The following is a 17,890-nucleotide window of genomic DNA, read 5'->3' as shown; positions in this document are numbered from 1 at the left end:
AATCAATTATGTACAAGAAATTTAATATTTATATAATATAACACCATAAAAATATTTTAACAACATTTACTATGTACTAATTTCACATTCAGTATAATTTAATTTAACATTCAATATTTTTTCAATCGGTATACATAAAGGTATAATAATAATAAAAAACTTAATTTTTTTTAAAAGTTAAACTCGAAAATGAGTTATATATAAATTAACATTGGTATTAAAGAGTACCATCTAAGGTAAAAAAATCACAGTTAAACCAATATGATACATGTAATTAAAATAACAATAAAATTAAATTAATGAAATATCTATAATATGTTAAATAATATCACCCTAATAAATAAAAATCAGTTCAAATTAAATTTAAAGAATTAGTTCACACCATTTGACAACATGATATTTACATAAATATGTCTATTATAATAGTAAAAAAGAGACAGATATATTTTAATATTAAAATAAAAAACGTATCACAATATCGAAAATACTATTCGTAAGTATCGAAAAACCATTCGCTCTGTATTCCGTTTATTTTGTCAAGGCCAAGTATTGGTTCTATATATTTTTTTTTAATATTATGAAAATTGTGTTCCCCTAATTGATGTTTGTTTAGGTTAATACCTAAAATAAATGCTGCACATGATAAATTGCACTATTTTCATAAATATAAAAAATATAATAGCTTAGAACTTATACATGCATAAATAATTATGTATATATTGACATCATTACATGAGTACTATAGTCAATATTTAGTATTAAAATTAAAATACCCTTTAACAAATATACATATTTATACGTACACTAGTACATAATATAATATGTTATAGTGTTTCCAACATGTAGCTTCAAAGATATTAAGGGCGAATCGAAATATTGATAAAATAGTTAGTAATTCTTTATATTCCTAATTGCTCTAAGTTTTCAAGTTCGCCCTTAATATTCTTAACGCCTTATGCGCAGGAGAGCCAGAGATATCTGGCAATATTGTTAACTTAATTTACTAAAAATATAACTTTACACTTTTCTGCGATTTTGTGGCAAAAATCTTCTCCATGGCTACCAAAAAGACTTGGTTGAAGAATCAACAACAATCAAAACTCTAAATCTAAGTCAACAGGTCTCTCTGGCTCATACTATATAATGTCAATTTATGTTATTTTCAGGTTCTTATAAATAGTATATAACATCTCACAGGTAAAATATTAATTTTAATACATATGCTTAAATATATATATATATATATATATATATATATATATATATATATATATATATATATATATATATTTATATTATTATGATATTATTGTCATTGTTCGAAATTCAACGCTTGCTTGCATGTCGCGCCTTTTTCTTGCCGGCTTTTCGACCTTCAATGTTGGGGTCATTGTCAGGGTGTAATCTACATCTTATCTCGACCGACGCATATTTTTAGGCTGATTCGTTTTCAACTCGACTGTTTCATATACTATTTTTCAGTTTTTTCGTTTGTTAGAGAGCAACATAAAATTTGCATCTAGTTTTGGTTGATTATATCAGACGACGAAAACAACAGTTGCGCCTGGTGCTGCGACATTTGCATTGGGATAAAATTATTTTGCCCTTGTATGTTTTGATGATGCTCTACCATTTGTCTTGGAGGCTGCACCGCCACCAGATTTTGGGCGTAATGCACTTCCGGTACTTCGTTTAATACTATGTTTGCTCCCTGTTCAATTCCGTTGTATGGTACAGAAACCTAAAAAACAACGTTTTTAATTAGTTGAAAGTTACCAAATTTTTATATCAATGATATGAATTATATTGTATTAAATATTGTTTCAGTTTGGAATATGAAATATTCACGAAGTTGCAGAGTTTAAAAGGTTTCAGTCACAGAAATGATTTTTTAAAGGTTTTAGAATTAAATTACACGTGATAAAATTATACAAGAAAGAAATTACAAATGTAAAGATTTACACAATGAAAAAAATACACCCCAATAAATTCCATTATTTCACTATCACCATTCTGATATTTTATATGCCTACAAGGGTTAAACATGTTACTGAAATCTATTGAATGTGTAATTTCTTTCTTGTGTAATTTAATCATGTATAATTTCATGATCACGTAACGTTTTTGAAATGTATTGATTCCTAATCCTAAATGCATGATTCGCTGTGCTAAAATTAATCGATCCCTTGTTTCTCTTTATGGATAATCAAAAGCTAAGTTTTTTTATTTGTGACTTAAAAATGAAAATTACGATATTTTTCAAAATGGTAATTTTTAATATTGAACCGTATGAAGTTCGGCTAGCTAACTCCAGATTCCAGATTACTAACAATAATATTTGTCACTCCGTCGTTCAACATGGTAAATAGTTTAAATTATAAATATTTTTTTTATTAAGTTGATTTAAAATATAATTTGTATAGTTTTTAATTAACTGTCTTACACTATTAATTTTTTTATATATACGTTTATTACAAAGTTAGGCATACAGAAAAATAATATACATGCTTAAAATGAGGTACGAGTTACTAATAATTATTTTCTTATTATAATTTATAGTGATGACAAGATAATTAAATAAAAATACAGGAAATTACTTACGTTGATTAATGGCGGTAATAAGCTGTATCTAGCCATGACCAATTGTTCTGAAACTCTCCGCAACTCTTCTTTTTGCAATTTAATCATTTGCTTCAGTTCTTCATGTTTGTTCTGCAACTATCAAATGAAATTGATATAGGATCATAAAATTCGCAACAAATTTAAAAGACAGAAAAGATATAAAATATACCACAAAAATAAATACAAAATAAGATAAAGTGTAAAAAATAAATTTTATAATTAAAAATAATACGAGTTTAAAAGACTTAAGATTAGAAAAAATTAAACCTTATTTTATTGTATCGCTGATAGTCGATAACAAAAATAAAGAATATTGTTAAATCGAAAAATGGTAAAATGATTATTAACTTTGAAGATATATTAGGAAAAATATATGAAGAAAACTAATTTTAGTCAAGTATTGAAAAATATGTATTTTTATATTATTTATAAGCTTAAAAATTATTGTTTATATTACAATTTTCAATTTTAATAATTTTATACATTTTTAAGATTGATACTGCAGCAAGAAAATTTAGTGTGTCTAGCCAAATCGAATTTCTCAAATGTGTTAAATGCGTTTTAACACGCTGAAAGAACGTTCAGCAATTTTTAAACTAATTAGTTTGTAGTCATTCAAAATTTTTAATTCGACATGTATAGTGGGAATAACTTAAGCTTTCATTATTATACATAACGTACAATTATAAAATTGTTTGTCTTTATTTTATCTTATGAAAATTTTCAATTAGATTATTTTTGTTAAAACTTTTGCTATCAACAAAAACAAATACACGCTTCTTTTCCCTGTATTCGATTAAAAAATTTCAATTAATTTTCTGGTTGGTATTTGTAAAAATCGTCACCCTAATAACCTTCAATTTAAAAAGCGTTTGGTAAACAATTGCGTAAACACAATAAAAGCGAGATTTTAAAAATTATTTTCTATTGAAAGGAAAAACCATATATAAAAGAAATACTATTCAATTAGGTCATAGTTCGCAGAGGTAACATTTCCATAAAATTTCCGAAAACAGCTAAAACACCCCTCTCTAATTTAAATTATATAATAGAAATCTTCGTCATCAGCGGATGAAAAAAATATACTTTGTTACGTCTTTGATTTCGTAACGAATCCGTTTTCGGACTGTTAGGACCAACAAATTAACTACTGCTAATGTTCGGGTTTAATAAACTAACTTTATATTATTAAAAATAAATTCGCATAGCAACGAATAAATTATTATATACACATATTACACATTAATCAAAGTGTATGTCATTATTTACACGTCTTGTATTGAATTATATTTTTACTATTAATTAGTGATTAATTTAATTTTTGCTATAATTGGCAGGGATTAACTTTAAAAACTTCTTACTCTAATTTACAATATGAAAAGCAAATATAAGCTAAAGAACGATTACTTTAAAACTAAAAGTAATCATTCTCGAGCTATACATGACTCAAAAATTAAGGCATCATACACTTCACGTGCCTGTTTATCACACTCTTTTAATTTATAATGCTGTTTTCAGCAGCAAATACTATCTATACACATATTTTATTAAATCTATAATACAAAAAAATTGGAAATAATTAATATTATCGTCATTTATGATGTTGCCTTATATAATAGATTAATTCACCAATTAAATGGTAAATCTTATACTTGATTCATGCAAATGCCCGAATATAATTTTGTGGCATACTATTTTTTCTTAGTATGCCACAAAATGTAAAACTAGCCGCACCTGATCTTGCATCTGCGACTGATTGGGTGCGATCATGATGCCAATCTCTTGCGGCGCGGCAATCGGTTGTATTGCTGGGAAACTAATCACAGAGGGCACAGGAACAGCCAGAAATTGCTGCGGCTTGGAATACTGTACGATGTGCTGTTCGGGCTGATGATGTATTGGTTGGAAATTTTGAGGAAGCTGTGGTTGAAGCTGATGATACTGCGGAAGCGGTTGCGATATCATATTGGGAACTTCTGAAGTGTGCGATCTTTGATTTAGCTTCGTTGAATGGATTATTAAAGAACTCTGGAATAGATTAGCAACATATTAATATTATTCAATTTATAAAAATCCTCAGAACTATTGTCCTTAGTATTATATTATATACTTAAATACAACAATATTATTGTATGTATATAGTATGATACATAAAAGTTGTATATGTATTATATATTTATAACCATAAAACAATGTAATTTTGTATAAGACTTAATTTGATTAAAAATGTAGCAATCAAATCCTGAATATTTAGAATTACTCGATTGTTTAAAATCAATCTATCATGACGCGTGACAATAATATGTTGTATTTTATAAAATCAGTTAGTAGGATATATTATATAAATTGCCTATCAATATCATTATATGACTATTGTATTTAATCGAATGCAGAAACTAAAGCCATAAAATTAGTATTATTTTTAATGCAATCTATGAAGAAAATTTGAAAAAACGACAGTTATACAACTTAAAAATATACTTACAGCACTTTTATGTGTCACAGAAGATCTTATAGACATTAAAGATTTCGCTGATAACGAAGCAGAATCAGATCTATTGGTAGATATATTGGCGTTGTGTGATATTTTGTTAAATCTTTTCTTATAGCCGCTCGTGTCGGAAACTAAAGAGTATTTATATTTCGAAGAACGTTTTTTACATGGGTTCGGTGTGTATGATTCTCCATGCTGCACATATTCGTTAGAGCCTAGTGTTTCAAAACTTTCAGTGATTTTAGCGGAATTAACTGGATTGCAGTGTTCTGGTTCTTTTTGTAAACTATTAAAAACATCTTGAGAACTGAAAGAGAAAAATGTATTATAATAATACTTAGTTATATGTACAATATCTACGGTAGACATATCACACTATAATTATACTTTTCGATGTTAAAATTTTTGGCAAATAATACAATTCTTGATTTATTAGATATTTTGTTACAGTCTGTCAAAGTATGAAAGACAACGAGTTTCCCTTTAATATTCGTTTTGATATCCATTAAGAATATTATGACCACAACTAATTTTCATTGGATAAATCTTTATAGATTCTGGTTATCTGGTTATCTTTATGTTTATAAAATATAGCACTTTTATAAGTATGATATATTTTTAAATCTTCTTATATTTTTATTATCTCATAGCTATAGAAATCGTCGCTCCGATTAGTACTTCGTTTCTTCTGAAGTACCACAGGGATTCAGTCTACGTTAAAAGAGCTGCGTATGAAGATTATGGCTTTTGATCAAGAAGAAATAATAATATAATTACCTTACAACCCTATGTGTACAAACGACGAATTCTGGTTTTGAGTTCCATTGGTGATACGTAATATAAAACCTTGTCTGTAGCCATATCCATTGTTGTCCTTTAGTTAAAAATCTGTAATAACATGAGGTCCCTTCTCCTTTCTGCATCACTATATAATAATTTATCAGTAATTTTATTTGTTATTGTTTTTGTTTAATAGATTAATTGACTTACGTGATTCATGACAATTGACAACTTTTTCTAAGTCATCAAAATGATAATAGTCATATCCCGATGTGCCTAGAACTTCAAAAGGTAAATATCCTATTATGGGCGGTGCTCTATGGTCCAAGAATAAAAATTTCCATTCCAAACTATGCCTAGATGTAAATTCGCTTTTATAAGAGTCTACCACTGACATGTCACGGATTAACTGTGGCGTTTGTAATCTACCAGTACAAATAAACACCGATCTGAAATTAAACAATCGGGTAATTTAGACATAAATAATAAATAATATTTAGAAATAAAGTATCATTGCAAAATTGAGTCGTGAATTTTATTGTATATGCATATGTAAATATATACATATAAATGTATATACATTAATTTAATTTGTAAATATTGGAATGAAAGTTTTGCTGTTGTAATAAATTTAATACAACAAAATATCTTTTATATCAAGACTTTAAAAAATTGTAACATTACTTATTTAAAGCTAAATAGGATGAAATAAAAAAATAATGAGATGCAGAAATGAAATCAATTATATTTTAAATAAACAATAAATAAATAAATTTGACTTTATATTTCGATATAGATTTTTGTATTTATATATAAATTAGATAAAAGCTTACAATTACATAGTTTTCTAATTAATTTACTAAACATTTGAGAAGAGTAGTAGCTGTACATAAATACACTACAAAAATGAATATTAAAGTATTGTAAAAAAAACAAGTGGATAGTATGCTAATATGTTATAATAATTTACCTGAAACAGTAATCAAAATAGCTTATATTTGTAATACACATGTTAATTATTTTTTTAATTATAAAATGCAATCTGCCTTTTAAAATGTAATATTTTATTAAAAGCACACTTAAATAAGTTTTCAAAATCATATATTTTTCCACAAAAATATAAATAAATAACTGCATCATCATTTACATAAATAAATACATGTGTTTTCTGATAAATTAGTTAGAAATTAACTGTTTATTATTATATTAGTTACCTAGAATCAGAGTCATCCGTACTAAGACCAAATCGATTGTCTAACTCTTGTTGTTTTACATTACTTCCTGCTAAAAACAAATTGAAATAAATTTTAGTAAGACATTTATTAATACAAATTAAATATACAATGTACGTACTAAAGTATCCCGTGAATTGGACGAATTCATAAGTAATATCTTCGCGGAAATCCAAATTCCCTCTTCTCACATGACATCCAAATATAGCATGATCTAAAAACAAAGCTAAAAACCAAGAAAAGTAAAAAAAAATAATGTAATAATGTAAAAGTGATTATATATTGGCTAACAAAAAGGCTCATAAAAAGTTAGTTATGATGAGTATGTTTTAGGCGTGTATATGTTACAGCTAAAGTAGTAATTCTTGTCAATGCATGCATTTAAAGTTTTAGTTAAGGATTAATTAAATTTTAGTATCGGGAATCTGTCAGTCAGATACAAATAGACAGAGTCAAAATTGTTGAAATCAAAAAAAATGAAACTTAATATACGTACAAATTGCACACTATGTTTTAGGTTAAGCAACACTTATTATAAAATTATATATATTAGTAATCTCGAATTGTTGTTTTTGTAATTTAAGTTTTAACAGTTATTAGTAATTTAGTCGGTCATACTAGAGTGATTTTTTTTATATTTGCGTAAGTACACATCTGCACTCTACATTTCGATATTTAAAAAGAATTGATCCCAAAATTTACAATGGTATAATTTATACCATGTGAGCAATATATACGAAATTGTATGTTATATGAAAAAATCAGCAACTACAGCCACATAATGTATTCATTATATATATTTAACTATCAAAGAAACGGAAAATTACGATATCAATAATAGTCATTGATGTGGGCAAAGAGCAAAGATAGACGATGGTGTCCTGGTTGCAGAAATGAAAGCAAATCCTACTCAAGCTATCTATCAGCTGGCCGAGAAATTAAACCGGTCCAATCTTAATATTTATATACACAATAGGAAGATTACAAAGACTTGGAGACAATGTGATTAGTTCTCCACAGATAGAATCCACATATTGCAAGAGCTTCTGGATCGAGAAACTGGTCGCCTTTTCTCGAATATTTGATAACCGGATATGAAAGACGGGTATTTTACGACAATAATTGTGGTAGAAGACAGTGATTATCCAATGTTCAAGTAGCAATCCTACCTCGAAGCGCAAGCTCACTGTAAAATAAGTTATTTTATGTGTATGGTGGGATTGTAGAAACATTGTGTCATAAACCTAGCCAAATAACACCATATCTTAAACTTTGCTAAATAATACCAGCAAGCTTATTTTGTCATCAGTAGGATCGTTTGCATAAAAAAGTAAAAAATGTGGCGAAATTTACTCTAGATAAAATTCAGAAACTTGGCTTAAATATTTAATTTCATACGCCATATTCTCCAGACATTGCTCTTTCCGATTACCATTTATTTCGATCAATGCAACACGTCTTAGAAGAAAAAAAATTAAAATGCAGACGATGAGGAAAGGGGGCTATCGATATATTTTGAATTTATTATTTACAGTTATTGCTAATAAAATTAAAAAAATGACCGTGAAATTTGTCTTAAGAATGAAATTACATCTTAATTCATTGAAATAAAAATATTTATATTTTAACATACATTTCGGATTTAGGTAATATAAAAAATGCTTTTAATACATATGTTAAATACATTGACTGTTACACATTAAAAAGCTAAGCTTAGATTTAAAAATTTTCTATGTTGTAAAATAACTGTACGTCTCTTTTGATAATTAATCTTAGATAGTATAGTTGCATCAAGGGGACAATAGTAATGTATAAATATTCAAGTCATTACCTTCACCATTTGATTTTGCCATAGGTCCGCTAGGTGAACCTTTAGGGTTTGAGAGGAAACTGAATAAATTTGGTCTATCGACATCATTCGTAATTTCGTAGATGGACGTTTTTAATAAGTCGGTCTGTTGACAAATAATACAAAAAACATGTAATTTAAATCTGGAATGTAGCTACGTTACTCAATGAGTTTGATGACCACAATCTAAATTTATATTACGTATTTGTGAGACTATGGAATAAATCGTATATATTAAAAAAGTAAATACAATATTGAACCTTTGTATTAATTTATCCTAATAAAATATATACGAGTAACTAAATCAAAATTAATATTTTTTCGAATACATACACACATATAAATACGCAAATAGTCAACAAAGTAAAATAATATTATTATAACGCAATTTAAAAATATAACGCATGATAAAATGATAAAAACATACACGCGTGTATGTACTATATATATATGTATATATATACATGCACACATACTTCGCAAAAATATATATTTTGGTATGTATCTTATGTATAAGTACGCGTGCAATTCGTAGCACATACATATAAATTGTACAGACCGGTAAATGGCCCAAGAGTGAAGTGATGCTCTCCGAAGCGTAATTGATGCGTCCCGATGATGTCAATACCATTATGAATCCATCCAAAGCTTCCAGAATCAAATGCGTGAATTCTTCGTTTGAAAGAAAAGATGGCTTCCAATCTTCTTGAATTTCATTTACTCTTGATCTATCTGATATTTCTGAAAATTCGCACTCATAAGTTTTTAAAATTGAATTGACTATCTAAATTAAGAATTAATAATGTATAGGTGATACACTAAAAACTGTTTAATTAAATGGGAAGTAAGATTTGAAAGCATTGGCACAAACAAAACTTCTCAAATTTTATTTTTAAAATGTTTCATAAAACCCACACTCATTGAAATAAACTACAATAAAAAACAAATAAAACTTATATACCGTTATGGTTTTTTAAATATGATATCGTCGATCTTAATACTGTGGATTTATCCATTTTTCTATTATTACTAGATATTAAAGCACTAAGCTCGTTGACCAACGTATTAAATTGATCCCTTCTCTTCTTCTCACTGAGATTTCGAGTTTTTCTGTAACAAAAAATATAGGTGTTTTTACAATACATATTACATACAAATTTATATGAATATTACTTAAGAAAAAATGATATACAAAAGTAACATAAAAAAGAATTCATTCTTACTAGTATTAAAACTGATAAAAATAATTAATACTGTTCAAATAGAATTTTTACATTTGCTATTTTGATATTTGATATATTTTCAGTTGATTGGTTCAATTATATTTAATATTGAAATATCACCCCAAAAAAAATAATCACATTAGCACACTCATTTTAAAAAATTCTTAATTTTTACGGGTAAATTAAAATGTAGTTTTTAGCTCAAGTCGTTAATTATATTTATAAATCAATAGATTTTAATTCACAAAGACGACTGGCAGCAATAAATCGTAATTTATTAAAGAGTGAATTCATATTCTATTTTTATCAATTTATTATTTATTTATTTATCTTATTAATTTATTTAGCTTAATAGCTAATCTTTACATTTAACAAATTTAGTAAACATATATAAAAATATATAACATAATGTACGATTTACAAAGGCAAGTAAACGATTTTACTATACTAAACAGTTATTATTATTATTTTATTAATTTATTTAGCCTAATAGCTAATCTTTACATCTAAAAAATTTAGTAAACATATATAAAAATATATAAAAAATACATAACAGAAAGAAAAAATGAAAATATACAATAATAAAGTCTTAATATTATAATTTATTTCTATATGTACGAAGGTGTTTTTTTATTCCATTTATGAAACCCGTTACATTTTTGCTGTTTCGGATTTCTCTTGGAAGACTATTATATAAATCAAAACCTCCGTACATAATTCCCCTAGCCGTACTCGTTTTCTTATACTTAATTTTCTTTAAATTTTCTCTATTTCTAGTATTATATTTATGTACATCTTTATTTCTTATTAAATACTTATTAAAATATTTTGGTAATATATTATTTTCTAACTTATATATAAATACTAAAACATTCATACTCAATATTTCTTGAACATTCAACCATTCTAATCTATCAATCATACTTTTACAATTAGTTAATCTATTTTTATTTAAGATTACTCTCATTGCCCTATTTTGTAATTTTTGCAACATTTGTTTGTCTAATTTATTTAACATATTTAATAGTGTTGCACAATAATTAAAATAGGGCAATATTATATACTATTGTAATTTTTTTTTTTTGTATTTATACTTAATATATTTCTTAATCTAGATAATAAACCTATTTTTCTACTAATTTTTTTTAATATGTAATTACAATGTTCTTTAAAATTTAATTTTGTATCAACAATTACTCCTAAATATTTTATATTATCCGCTATTTCTATACTAGAGTTATTTATTACTATTTTGGTACTATTATCTAACACATTTTTATAATTAATAAACATACATTTAGTTTTATTCTCATTTAATTTAAGTACATTATTCTTTAACCATATTTCTAATATACTTAATTCATTATTTAAATTATTTACAATTTCTTTAATGTTATCACCTATGCAATACATTAATGTGTCATCCACAAATAGATGAATTTTACATTTTTTCTCGTTATTAACTATATCATTAATATACAAAACAAATAACAATGGTCCCAATTTAGACCCTTGTGGTACTCCATAAGACACTAATTTCTCTTCAGAATATACATTATTTATTTTAACTTTTTGTTTTCTTTTATATAAGTAATTATTAAACCATCTTAAAACTATACTATATATAATACTATACATTCTACATTGTGTGTATTTTCTTTTATATAATACTATACATTCTACATTGTGTGTATTTTCTTTTATATAATACTATACATTCTACATTGTGTGTATGTTTTCCATTTTTCATTAAAGACCTTATATTCTATTTGTTCTGTTTTTAATATTTGAAAAATTTTGTATTACTCATCTCTTTTCTTTATAGCATTTTTAACATCATCATTAAACCACACAAAATTGAACTAGAGTGAGATCAGTTCCAAATTATTAAATTATATAAAAAAAACTAATTCAAAGAAAAGACAATAAATATTGCTACAAATAGCTCTAATATATTTTTACTTGCTTCAAAAAATTTAATCGGAAATTTATCTAAAAAAAATACCTTTCCATATTATTAGACCCAAGCGAAATATATTTTTTTTTACGTAAAGGCAGCTCAATTATGTTTTAACTCAATATTGATTTTGTTGTTAATTCTTACTGACATTACTGGGAAGTTATTAGCATACTTGCATTTCCACTTCATATATCATTTGTTGTCGTTTTTCTGCCGTGAGCTTTTGTGTTCGAATATAACACAAAAACTCGAATTTGCGGTTAATCTTCGAAACGTGATTTTAATCAATATATCGGTGGGTTTGCATGTTTTCGTATTATATACGCATAGGTGTTCATTTGTAACCGATTTTAAATTGGATAAATATATTTATTTTTTAATTAAAATAGAAAAACACTCGAAGAAATTTGGACATTTGATATTTTTTCTTCTATCTTAATATGAAATTGCAAAGGCAGTTTGCGTCTCGAAAAGTTCTGTGAAGAGTATCAAGAAAAAAATAGACTCTGGGGTCACCTTAGACCTAAGAAGAAAGGGTTGTGGAAGGCGCCGCATTACAACCCCTAGAACTGACAGGAAGATTCGCAATATTTGTATTAAAACCAAAAATTACCAGTTTGTTTATTGACTAAAAACATAACCGATGAAGGTATAACAGCTTCCCAGCGAACTATAGGGCGTCGGTTGATATTATAGAATTGGAGTTGGTGGCGAGTAAGTCGGCCCGAAAATTAAAACTTCGACAATGCTTAGGAAGCATAGAGTATTGGAAAAAGGTAATAGTGCTGTTTTGATGTCAACTATGTTACGAATAAAATAGCCCCTATTTAAAGCATATTTTTCTATTTGAAGGTGTGCTTATCCTGATTCTAGTTTTGATGGAGAAAACAAAGTTTGCGCAACGAAGGCCATGAGCAAAACGCATTTCAGAATGTATTATGTTTTCTGTTAAGCACCCACCTTCGATCATAATTTTGTTAGTAATTTCTGGGATAGGAAGAAGTCGTCTTTGCATAGTCGAGAATACGATTCGTCAAGTAAAAAATGTATTGAAACATGTCTTATACCACAACTTGAATAATGGTTTCCTGGAGGCGAGGAACAGATGTTCATGGATGATGAGGACATGGACGGGACACGGACCCCCTCCTATTACTGAAATGCCGATTTTTTAAAACAAAATAGTTACACTATTTATTTTTATTTTAATAAAATAAAATAACTAATTTTAAAATTAAAACATGCAACTTTTCTACGTGAACTAAAATAGTTAAAAAATCAATAAATCATTTTTTTACAATAAGCACTTGGGAGTTTTTGGATATATGATTACCTGATAATATACAGATTTTAAATAAAATTGTTAATTTAGGCTAAATACAATTTACATAATGATTTAATATTATTTAAATTTTTGCTTACACAATTATTTATATTTTTATTTACATATTTATTTATACAATTAGTTACAATTGTTTTATGATTTTTTTTCAAATGAATAAGTTCTTCTATTAAATCGTATGATAATTCTTTGTCAAAAAGATTGATCAATATGGTTACCGTCTGAATTTTGATTATCAAAAATTGGTGAAAACAATTAGTTTATTTCATTCGCTGCTTCAAATCGCTAATAATAAACTCTAAAGCAGTAAAAATTATAGAAATTCTAAAATATTCTTCACTTTCTACAACTTTTCATTGATTGTTAGTTCTCCTAAAATATCGGACTCTAATTTTTTTTCTTGAAAAATAATTTTCCAAGAGTCTCCCAAAAAATAATTTTTCAATGAAGGATATTCCTTCAATTTATACAAAAACCTTTATCCTAATAATACTAACAAAATTTTGTGCTGAAACACTATCATTATTAAAATATTTTTTAAAAGCTTCCGTTGTATTCAGAGCTGATGGAGTTATTTTTATAGCCGTGAAAAACATCTAATACTTAAAGTACTCCAAGATAATGTTTAACAATTGGTCGCATGGCTTGGATTCTTTCATTCCACTTTGCATTTAATCAATTTTAAAGGGATGATGGTACGTATTTTCTCAACACTTCCCTCCGAGCAGGGCTGTAAATGAAAAAACAATAGAAGCTTTCTACATATCTAAAAAAGTTTATTTTCGCGGCATTGACTCCTACTCAATTTAAAGAATGTACACCGCAGGGAGAAAATATGGCACTTTTGTTCTTCTCTAAAATTCGAGACTTAAAACCGTTTATTTGGCCACACATATTCGGACCATTATAGTTGCCTTGTGAACGGTAATCTTGAATACATTTTTTTTTCAGTTTTTTCTGTCATGAACTCGATGTATCGTTCATGAACTTCAAATTCATTCAAATCTTGATTTGGTGATATATGTATATGTATATCTGAGAATAAAAACATTTTGTTCATTGTATAAAATATATCTGGGGTAGCAACTATTATTATTCTATTAAAAATCACTTATTTTATTTGTTCTAATGTTGTTTGAAGTACTTTTTCAGCACACAAGCTAATAAATTAATTTTGAGAATGCCACAACAACTCATATTTTTATCTTCAACTAGATATGTTGTCGTGTTACCTTATTATATACCAATTAGTTCTAAAATTCTTAAGAAATTTAGTGTGTGAAGATCTCTAGATGAAAAAAAATAATACTACGTCTATAAAACTTTATAATACTGGTTTTAATTTGGTCATCTTACATGAATTTGCAATTGAAAATATTTATCAATACCATGTCCTTTTCACGGTTATGGTTCAGATATTTTCGGGAAATGGAAATCTTCTTTTTTTTGAAAAATTTCTGGGTGAAAATCCATACTTATTAAAATCCATTATTATTTTCATTGCAAAACATTTTACACGATACAGTAAATAGTTTATTTTAGTTTACTCTATGTTTTAACTATTCTCGTGAAAAATGCTTTCTCAATATGTATAATCTAGATGTGCACCAATACATATGTATCAAAAAAAGTAATCAGGCATTAACAACCACATTATGACAATTATTTCGGGATTACATAATATTAGTACAATATACAAGTACACCATTACGTAATCTATAATAAATGTGAAAAAAATTAATCTTCACTAAAATTCCAAAATATCTTAACATTAGATAAATCCAATGACAAAACAATTCTGCTAAAATTCCGAGTCGAGTAAATGTCGTGCTAGGTAATGATTGCTATATAAACCTTGCATAATATACGACAATAAATATAATAATGAATATAAAAATACTAGTCAGGCTTCTCTCCGCTATTATGAAGGTCGTATTTTAAAAACCTGTGGATCATTCGAATATTTGAAGATTTTAAACTATATTGTACAGCTATAAAACTAATATGACGAGATCAATGATTTGGACAGATCATCAAGGTTGTATATAGCACAAACAGGAAACAATACGTGTGTAACTCGTTGTGTATAATGTATATTATACAATATTAATTTTACTTACACAGAAATATGTATGTGCTAAGCGAAAGCAATAGATTATACTCACTGCAATAAATTAAAACTTAAATATATAATTTTTAATATATATTTATTCACTTTTTTGAACTTAGTCAAAGTTTTTTTTATATTAAATTATTGAAATCCTATATTCAACCTACTATAAATCACCATCTCTAAATTTAAGTGTATCCCGTTATTGTTCTCATTCTTATTTTTATATTTTTTTGCTCTATTTTTAGGTTTTAATCTGAAAAAAATATGATTACTTTGATTAAAATTATTTATATCCTACATAGATTTTATGACAATAATAAAACTTTTTCGGCTTTCGGCAGGCAAATGATTAATACAGATTTGAATTGAGATTTTTTTTACAGCTAATCGTTTATTTTGAAAGGTTCGCAATGACAATGATAAGGTTAACAATGTCCAAAATGGCAGGAATACACTCTACTGACAAATTTACAATAAATATTAGATTTGATTTAAAAAGAATCGGGAACTGATTTACAGTTTGATCAAGCAATTGAAGCTCATGATGCATTAGAATTGAGCACATTTGAACGTTTAATTAGCATAGATTTTGCCTATCACTGCATAATTTACAAATAATTATTTTGCGAAAAACTGTTAACTGTTTAATGTATTTTAATTTTAATAATTTTAATGTTTTAAAAATACATATTTATTATCTTTGTGGTGACTATTGGAATTTTACAACAATTAATTGTATATCTAATTATTTTTAAATAGTCATTATTATCTACTTCTAAATATCTCATCTCAATGTTTGGTAAATTTATAATAACATGAGCTTAATCATAATATTTTTATAATATAAGAATAATATTTTTAGTATAAGATAATAATATATTATAATATAAATATTAATAATGTCAATTACGCTTGGATTTTAATATCAATGCAGATTAAAATAAAAAGGTGGTCTACCTTTGTTATAAAAAGTAAATAAATGTATATTTTAGTTGCACTTGTATGCATTTAAATTTAGCGACACCGTCTTTAAAAATAAAATAAGAGTATGTATTATCAGCTGCTCATTTGAACCCTTCAAGATCTGACAGTATTATCTGAAGTAATATTAAACTGTAATGAGCTATTTAATGACTATAAAACATGTGGCAGAACATAATAATTGTAATATTAGTACCTTTTGCAGTCATCTCTGTCGTCTCCGTCATCGTCCAGCATTTTTTCGCGTTTCGTATCCGTGCGACTAATGTTATTATTTTATTCGCTGGTGGAAACAAGTGCGATAATGCTCTCGGTGAAAACCTTATCTCTCGCGATCCATCGTTATCGCGACGACGCACAAACGACACTCCAATGTCACAATAGCGTCGTTGCCGACAAAGGCAAAAGCGCGAGCGTCGACACACCGCAACGCTCTGTGGTCGAGTGAACTGCGTGCGAATGTTGGAAGTCCGCTCATGCGCCAAGCGCGTATTATCATTTTACATAATCAATGAAACCACTACCACACTCGCAAAGACCTTATCCCTATTAAATCACGCCGTGAGAGCGAGCTCGTGTAGAGTATCGTAGTAAATCCACTTTTAGGATGCACTGCACTAGTTATTGACATTATCCAATAAAGTAGCGGTTCTTAAACTAAGGTCCGTGAACCCATTACCGAGGGTCTACGAAAGCAATAATAAAAATAAAAGTAATCTTACATTATTAGCACCAACGAAAGATGGTGAGTAGATATGTCCCTTTTCTCTTGCACATGCATTAGCGAATCCGTGCGAAAATTCATTTATATACATTCCAATAAAGATGTAGAAAGTCTGTATTTTATGTCGCGAATGTTATTCAAACGAAATTATGAAACCCGCCAATCACCGACGTCATTTGGAAACAAAACACAGTGAATAGTAAGTATGTATATTTTTTCAGAAATAAAAACGAGAACTTGCTTTAAGGCAAAGTATGATGCAAAAGACCGCAACTGGCTGTATCAATAAAAAAACCGAAAATCAGTTCAAGTGTCCTTACTAATAGATGTACATACATTTAATACTATGATAGTTAGGTATTATTTTTTTTTTTTTGATTAAATTAAGACCATCGTGGCCTAACAGGTTAACCCAATGCGCCACAATGGTTGAAAACAAATTTTAAATTTATAAAACATAAAAAACGTATATATACATAAATATAACAATACTTAAACATAACAAAAAAATATAAAATATCACAATTAAATGATACAAATTGGATCAGATCCTCGTAGCTAACATTAAAT

General features: G+C 27.0%; 1 protein-coding gene across 5 annotated transcripts; it reads right to left on the bottom strand.

The window, feature by feature from the left end:
- Window positions 1–1,386: 1,386 nt before the first annotated feature.
- Window positions 1,387–17,046, bottom strand: Clk (circadian locomoter output cycles kaput protein Clock). 5 transcript variants are annotated; one of them, XM_088187995.1, is made up of 12 exons: window positions 16,793–17,046; window positions 9,939–10,087; window positions 9,537–9,718; window positions 8,960–9,083; window positions 7,250–7,354; window positions 7,111–7,177; window positions 6,107–6,345; window positions 5,894–6,041; window positions 5,108–5,423; window positions 4,357–4,650; window positions 2,602–2,718; window positions 1,387–1,741 (listed from the first exon to the last, which is right to left on the bottom strand). In XM_088187995.1, the coding sequence occupies exons 1-12, from the start codon at window positions 16,831–16,833 to the stop codon at window positions 1,520–1,522; spliced, it is 2,004 nt and encodes a 667-aa protein (XP_088044121.1). In that variant the 5' UTR covers window positions 16,834–17,046; the 3' UTR covers window positions 1,387–1,519. The 5 variants fall into 5 exon arrangements, with proteins under 5 accessions (XP_088044121.1, XP_088044123.1, XP_088044119.1 ...); XM_088187997.1 differs by having other exon boundaries at window positions 2,602–2,712; XM_088187993.1 differs by having other exon boundaries at window positions 7,111–7,354.
- Between the last annotated feature and the right edge of the window lie 844 nt (window positions 17,047–17,890).

Source organism: Plectrocnemia conspersa, unplaced genomic scaffold (assembly GCF_051122295.1).
Source record: "Plectrocnemia conspersa isolate PC_06_02 unplaced genomic scaffold, ASM5112229v1 ptg000006l, whole genome shotgun sequence".
Classification (NCBI taxonomy): Eukaryota; Metazoa; Arthropoda; class Insecta; order Trichoptera; family Polycentropodidae; genus Plectrocnemia; species Plectrocnemia conspersa.
Note: the sequence above shows the minus strand (reverse complement) of the source record. Positions and strands in the feature narration are given on the sequence as shown.

Excerpts from the sequence above, each read along its gene's own strand:
- Clk (XM_088187993.1), bottom strand. The coding sequence starts at position 16,833 with ATGCTGGACGATGACGGAGACGACAGAGATGACTGCAAAAG. Across the intron at positions 10,088-16,792 it reads GACAGAGATGACTGCAAAAG|AAAAACTCGAAATCTCAGTG; the intron begins GTACTAATATTA and ends TTTTTGTTACAG. Across the intron at positions 4,651-5,107 it reads CTGTGACACATAAAAGTGCT|AGTTCTTTAATAATCCATTC; the intron begins GTAAGTATATTT and ends AATCTATTCCAG.